At 35.2% G+C, this 7,456-nt stretch overlaps 2 protein-coding genes across 3 annotated transcripts; both read left to right on the top strand.

Annotated features, from left to right (window-relative positions):
- On the top strand, nucleotides 1–2,755 carry LOC108827410 (protein REVEILLE 6). Of its 2 annotated transcripts, none has more exons than XM_057005654.1 (8): nucleotides 1–381; nucleotides 964–1,021; nucleotides 1,307–1,430; nucleotides 1,527–1,706; nucleotides 1,799–1,903; nucleotides 1,983–2,092; nucleotides 2,173–2,232; nucleotides 2,321–2,755. In XM_057005654.1, exons 1-8 carry the CDS (start codon nucleotides 155–157, stop codon nucleotides 2,420–2,422), a joined length of 966 nt encoding a protein of 321 aa, XP_056861634.1. In that variant the 5' UTR covers nucleotides 1–154; the 3' UTR covers nucleotides 2,423–2,755. The 2 variants fall into 2 exon arrangements, with proteins under 2 accessions (XP_056861634.1, XP_056861633.1); XM_057005653.1 differs by having other exon boundaries at nucleotides 1,796–1,903.
- Nucleotides 2,756–5,205: 2,450 nt separating this feature from the next.
- Nucleotides 5,206–6,525, top strand: LOC130509516 (40S ribosomal protein S10-3-like). The gene is made up of 5 exons (XM_057005652.1): nucleotides 5,206–5,342; nucleotides 5,431–5,479; nucleotides 5,574–5,859; nucleotides 5,941–6,064; nucleotides 6,244–6,525. The coding sequence occupies exons 1-5, from the start codon at nucleotides 5,340–5,342 to the stop codon at nucleotides 6,322–6,324; spliced, it is 543 nt and encodes a 180-aa protein (XP_056861632.1). The 5' UTR covers nucleotides 5,206–5,339; the 3' UTR covers nucleotides 6,325–6,525.
- Nucleotides 6,526–7,456: the final 931 nt, after the last annotated feature.

The raw sequence follows: 7,456 nt of genomic DNA, 5'->3' as shown, positions 1-7,456 counted from the left end.
CTGACGATCCACACACAGAAGAGTTTCATCGTTAAGACACAAATAAAAAATGCGCCCACACATATAAATTATCTCAGCCGTCCTCCTCCTCCTCCTCCTCCTCCTCCTCCTCATTTTCTTATCTCTCTCTTTCAACAGAACACAATTTTTGTAAATGGTCTCTAAGAATCCGAACCCTGCAGACGGATGTTTCTTGGATCCGAACGGTATGACCGTTGTTCCTGCTATCGGACCGTTCACGGCCGTGGCGGCGGATGCGACGGAGACCGTCTCTTCGTCGGAGGATCTGAGCAAGAAGATTAGGAAGCCTTATACCATCACCAAGTCGAGGGAGAGCTGGACCGAGCCTGAGCACGACAAGTTCCTCGAAGCTCTTCAGCTGTGAGTTAAAATTTCATTTTCGAGCTCACCATTTTCGAGATTAATGGCTATAGAGATTTGAAATTCACCGTTTCGAAGATTCGATTTGATGAGAATTAGCCGCGATTTTGGTGAATTTAGGTTTTTTTTTTTTTTAAAGTCATGTGATTGTTTTAGAATTAGGGTTTTAGTCATTTTTGTGGATGTTTTGTCTGAAGCATTGAGACGGTTAGGATGTGAAACACAAGTGAATGAATTTGTTGTTCTGAATTGTGTCCTAAGACGTAGGTGATCAGATATGTCCGAAGGCGTCTGATAAGCATTGAAAAAGCTGTATTGTTAGAGAAGAGTGTTTTTTTTGTTGAAGACTATCTGAGAAGCTTCTTTCTTTGTACAAATCATAGTTCACAAAACTTGGTTAGGGAGTATTTGATGTACTAATGATCTTGGTTTAGTTCTAGTGGAGACTTGGAGTTGTTACGGCAGAGATATAATATATATAGTATATATGTATAAGCAATGGCTTATATGAGAAAAGACACATTATATTAGTTAGGTATTTTGATCTGATATCCCTTATGCTTTATGTTCTTATCATTTTAGGTTTGACAGAGACTGGAAGAAGATTGAAGCTTTTATTGGGTCAAAGACTGTGATTCAGGTACACTAAAACAAAATGCAAAAAAAAAAAAATATCTTTCTTCTGAGCTTCTTTTCTTAGCCTACTATAGTGGTTTGACGCTCTATTGGGCCCTCTGTGTTACCTTGGAATCACTCATTTTGATATCTACACAATGTGTTCTTTTAAAACGACTTTACTGTCTGAACTATTAGTAGCTAGAAAGGCACATGCTTTTGTCGCTGATCACGTTTAACATATTTTAAGTAAAGTGCAAACTCTAGATTTGGTTGCGTTTAATTAATTAAAATTTCTCTAATGTTGCAGATACGAAGTCATGCTCAGAAGTATTTTCTCAAGGTACAAAAGAGTGGGACCGGTGAACATCTCCCTCCTCCTCGACCTAAAAGGAAAGCCGCTCATCCATATCCTCAGAAGGCTCATAAGAACGGTACGGTTATAAGCTACTGCGAATTGCATTTTTTTATAATGTTAGTTTTGCTTATTGAGACACTATGTTGATGCCATTTTTTTACGGTGTGTGCAGTTCAACCTCAGTTACCAGGTTCCTTCAAAGCATCAGCACCTGAACCAATTGATCCGAGTTATATGTTTAGGCCCGAGTCTTCTTCGATGCTGATGACATCTCCAACCACTGCTCCTGCAGCAGCAGCTCCGTGGACTAATAATAATGTGCAAACAATTAGCTTCACACCCCTGCCAAAAGGTTTTATTCTCATCTGCAAGAGATATTACTATTACTCTCTGTGTGTAATCTCCTTTTTCAAATTTTGATAAATTTTCTGATGGGAACAGCAGGAGCAGGAGCGAATAACAACTGTTCTAGTAGCTCTGAAAACACTCCTAAACCACGGTCCAACAGGGACACAAATGAGCAGGCTAATCCTGGCCATTCATTAAGAGGTAAGCATTGTCACACATCTCTCTTACATATCTTCTGCTTACCATTTTTTCTTACAAGACAGTTCCTTCTTTGTTTCAGTTTTACCGGACTTTGCTCAAGTTTACAGCTTCATTGGAAGTGTGTTTGATCCGTACGCAAGTAATCACCTACAAAAACTGAAGAAGATGGACCCCATCGATGTGGAAACGGTAAATGATTCTTTGCCTTTTCAGTTATACAAATGATAAAACCTAATCGTTGTTTTTATTTGATTGACCCAACCAAGCAGGTGCTACTATTGATGAGGAACCTATCCATCAACTTGTCTAGCCCCGATTTTGAGGATCATGTAAGTATCTCTCTTTATAAGACAATTTTAACTAGAAACTCTATGCCAGAGCTAACCTGAAAACTTTTAATTGATGTCGAGACAACAGAGACGGCTTCTCTCGGCTTATGATATCGGTTCTGAGACAGCAACTGATCCTGGTGGAGTGAGTAAAACCTTGAATAAAGAAGCACCCGAAATCTCTACTTGAAAGTTAATAAAAAAGGGGACGGACAATCACGATGTTAAGTGTCTCAGGTGGAGCAAAACCCTGAGATTCTGTTGTGGGTTTTGTTTGTACATATGAAGAAGATGAAGCTTGACATTGAGCGGTTTTTGTTTTATATAATACATAGTTTGGATTATGTATGGTAAAAGCAGAGTGTATTACTACAAACACCATTAGTCTTATCTCTACTTCAGCTTTTGTTTAAGCATGTTACAGTCTGTCTGATGGAGAGCAAATCTCTTAGACGTGTCTTAGGTTTTTTTTCTGATATAGTGTAACATAGGAGCCACATAAATAAACATCAATTCAATTTTATGTATTTTTCTTCTTTTGCAAAATAATACTCCCTGCTCCTTTCCTTTCCAAAAGCTTATATATATATCTTTATATATATAAAGTAGGCTTTTTTATCTCCTTGGGGGGAAAAATGCCATGTGGCATTTTCTTTAACCATTAAAACATTTTCTCAATTTATATTTAATGGGTTTTAATTGGTGTTAATTGTGAAAGGCATTGAATTTTAAACTTTCTTTCATAAATGTCCACGAGTTTATAACAGTGTTTTGAATCCGATCCGGATCCGCGGTTGAACCGTTAGATTTGGTGACCCAATGTAAATCAGATTTTTTTTTATCAGCAAAATTTAATTCATATTAACCGGATTTATGTTTTGTAAAAAATCCAAAATTTAAGAACCAAAGAAAAAAATATTTGATGGAATTGTAGTATTTTATAAAACTATATTTTGATGTTTAAAAAACATTTTTAAATATTAACTTTAGTTTTTATATATTTATTTTCATTGCTAATATATTATTATATAATAAATTTAATTCATATTAATCAGCGGTTGATCATTTGACCCAACGACCCGGTAAATCGTCTGGTTTAGTATTCGAATCAAATTTCAAAACATTGCTTCACAGGGTTTCTTAGAATTTGATGTTGACGATGGAGAATAGGACCTCTACGATTCTTCTTCTTTAACACAATCGACGTAACCGTTCATGAATCCATAAATCCTACTCATCCCACTCATCCCACTCTCTCATATTGAATATTTATTCAATTCATGCTTCCTTAGCTTCATTGCCTATGTATAGACGGTGTGAGAGCTCGGGTGGAAATCCTTTTACTTTTTCCATTTCAGATCATGTCGAAGTCCCAGTTTCATTGTTCAGAGTTAAAGACAAGCCGGTATAGAGATGTTGTTAAGACTAGGATACAACAATTTTGGCAAGCCTGAAATGTTAAGAAAGAGACAAGCTGTTGGGGTTGATATGTTGTTGCTTGATGGAAAGGTAAGAAGATTTGGTGAAATGTTCCACTCCGGTTAAAACAGAATTTGTCCATTAAATAGAGGAGTTTACCAAACATTTATATTTTTTAGCTAAAAAAATATATTTAAATTTATCAAGATTCGTTGATATTTGCAAATAAGGGTAGACAAACAAGAATTTCGTTAACAGACGGACATAATCTTCCATTATAATAAAATTAATATAGAAAATAAATTTATGTTTCTTATTTTAAAATACATATTTTTAGAGGCCTTCAAACTAAACTAACACATACAACTTGCACCTCCATATTTAAAAAATAAACGTGGTATTCTGAAAATATATATATTAATACTCATCAATTAGTTTACCAAAAATTGATACTTCACCCTTATTTTTTTTATAAAATTTATAAAATATGAAACTTATTCTATCTTTCTATTCTCTGAACTATATATATTAGTACAAGTTTAATAGGTCATAAGTATTCTAATAATTAATAATATAAGTATGTTCTCTAAATAAAATGTCAACTTTACTTTATTTCTAACTAAATTAACTTTGTTACGACTATCAGCTTTTTATTCTATTTTTATTAAATCAATTAGTAACAGCCACTTATGTTATTTCTCTTTGAACTAAACAATTTCAAACAAAGTAATATACTACGTTCGTTAACCACTATCAAAAATATCAGAAAAATATCATTTTCTTTTAACATATTTTCATTTTCATATTTTTAACATATTTTCTTTGCTAAGATCATATAATAAATTATAAATTCATGTAAGAATAAAACATACACACCCGGCGCGTAGCGCCGGAAAACCACTAGTATGTATATATACCAGAATCCAAAAGTATCTTTGGGCGTGACAATATTGAGGATCCATTCCAACTTACTCCGTAGTGGAAACTATCTTTAATTCTATTACGATTTACAAGTCGTGTATGTACTTAGTCTAGTAGTAAGATTAATTTCTTTCACTCTGAATTTCAAATACATTTACTTCCATCAGTGCAAAGAAATATGAGAATGTGATCGATGCTTGGAGAGGGAGAAAGATGAGAGCAAAAATTAACTTTTTGACAAAAAAGTGTTTTCACCTCTTTGCCGGGAATCCAAACATTGTAACCCTTTTACCACCGTGAGTTAAACCCAAGTGGCGGAAGTTACATCCGTAACTCTTTTATCACTAGGTCAACTCAATTTTTTTTTATGAAGGGCTTGTATCCTAGTGGTCCTCCTTTCTCACAGACGACTGTTAGAAGTCACGAGTTCCGTTCTCTGTCAGCATAGTGGTACTATGATTCTCCAAAAAAAATTTTATGGATTTTTCTGGATTTGGGCACTGTTTGCGGTGGAGTCTACTCACTATAAAATAGATTTAAATTTTTAACATTTAGACCTAAAAAAATTAACTTTCCATGTTATGTTTTACCTTCGTCAGATCATAAATGGCCATATTTGATAAATAGATAGCCCATTAAAGGCCCAAATCAAATCATATAAAGTCATCGTCTTCTCAGTTCCTGAAAACCCTAGCTTCTTACACTCTCTCTCGTTTCCTCACCTCTGCGTCTCTACTCGAAGAAAGCTCGCCCCCACAGCTCCGAAAATGGTACGCACAATCTCTTACTTTCAATCTATCAACCCTGTTCTCATCATCGAATTCCAACACCATTTTGTTCTTCTTCTTCCTTATTCAGATTATGTCAGAGGAAAACCGCAGAGAAATCTGCAAGTACCTTTTCAAAGGTTGGTCCTTTATCAAACTCTCTCCCTCCCTTTTTAGCTGCTTAGGAGATTGAGATTGTGATATATATAAATATATATTCTTTTGATTTTGCAGAAGGAGTTTTGTTTGCCAAGAAAGACTTCAACCTCGCGAAGCACCCTTTGATCGAGTCAGTACCGAACCTGCAAGTGATCAAGCTGATGCAATCCTTCAAGTCCAAGGAGTATGTCAGGGAGACATTCGCCTGGATGCATTACTATTGGTTTCTCACCAACGAAGGGATCGAGTTCTTGAGGACTTATCTCAACCTCCCTTCTGATGTTGTTCCCGCGACTTTGAAGAAGTCTGCTAAGCCCATTGGTCGTCCCTTTGGTGGTGGCCCACCTGGCGATCGCCCAAGGTTTGAGCTTTTTGAATGTCTTTTGCTTGGTGTGATTAAAAGCTTTGTTTCTTATGATGTATTGTGTGTGTGTTTTTTTAGAGGACCTCGGTTTGAAGGTGGAGACCGTCCTAGGTATGGTGACCGTGATGGGTACCGTGCAGGTCCTCGTGGTGGTGAAGGCGAGAAGGGTGGAGCTCCTGCTGATTACCAGCCTTCTTTCCAGGTTAATAATTCTCATTTCCATTTTTACCTTTTTTTTTATTTGTTTCCGTGAGATTTAAGTTAATATTCATGTTTTAGATTAGAACCTGCCAAACCATTATAGCTTATGTTGTGATTTTTGTGCTGTCTTGTTTTGACATTCTTTTTCTGTTTGTTTTTTTTTTGTTTTTGGTTGTGTAGGGAAGTGGTGGTAGGCCTGGTTTTGGCCGTGGTGCTGGAGGTTACAGCGCTGCTGCACCATCTGGTTCAGGTTTGCCTTGAAAGAGAAAAAGGGGTTTTTAGTTGAACGTAAGAGAGAGACCATGGAGTTGTTGTTGTTGTTTCAGCTTTTAATTTTGCTTTTGTAATTCGGATTCTGGAGTATCTTCATGTTTTTTTATCTGAGTTTAAGTGTCGTTGTTGAAGCAAAACATCCCTTCTAAAAAATTTCAAGTGTCGTATGAGAAATGTTTTTTCTGAAAACCTTGCAGTGAATCATTTTTCTTCACACTTGCTGTTTGGTATCATACGTTTTACTAGAAGGAAAGTAGTCAAAAAATGAAGTGTGTAGTAAAGCTGCAGAAACTAAAGAACACTATAGTTGCAGAGAAACAAGAATAGCTAATAAAATATAAGTAAAATTTATATAAAATTTAGGTAAAATATTTATTTTTAAAATATGAGATTTTGTATTAATAGTTGATTTAGTAAATTATGATTGATCATGGTGAAAATGTTGTCGTTTCAGCTTTTAATTTTGCTTTTGTAATTTGAATTCTGGAGTATCTTCATGTTTTCTTTAATCTGAGTTTAAGTGTCGTTGTTGAAGCAAATACATCTGTTCTTAAATTTATGTTTCCCTCCCATCTCATGTCTCTCCTTGGTCAATTAGTTTGTTTTGGGCATATTGAATTTTCGTATGGTCTTGAGTAGAATTGAGGATTTGGTTTATGTTTCTAGTCTTCCCAAACGATGATGTTTTCTTCTCTTCGGTTTCTATCATTTTTCTTCATACTTGCTGTTAGTATCATACTTTAATAAGTAGGAAAGTATGAAAGTGTGTAGTAAAGCTGCAGAAACTAAAGAACTCTATAGTTGCAGAAACAAGAATAGTTAATTCGTTATTTAGGTATTCACTTGACAGCAAACAATGCAATCAAAAACCTTAAATGTCTTTCATAATTATATAACTTTATTAAGAAAAATATGGAACTGCGTAGTTATCCATCGCAATATATGTTTTGTGGATTATTTATCAAATCCAATAAGACACTAAGATCAAAAGGAACAGTCACCATAAGGGTATGTTGTAGTTATTATGCCGATGATGCCAAAAACGAATTTGCATGCTTCTTGGGTACGACCATGGGTCTGGTAATACGCGTTCATCACATATGATGCATGGTTTATGAAT

This window comes from Raphanus sativus, chromosome 3, assembly GCF_000801105.2.
Source record: "Raphanus sativus cultivar WK10039 chromosome 3, ASM80110v3, whole genome shotgun sequence".
Classification (NCBI taxonomy): Eukaryota; Viridiplantae; Streptophyta; class Magnoliopsida; order Brassicales; family Brassicaceae; genus Raphanus; species Raphanus sativus.
Note: the sequence above shows the minus strand (reverse complement) of the source record. Positions and strands in the feature narration are given on the sequence as shown.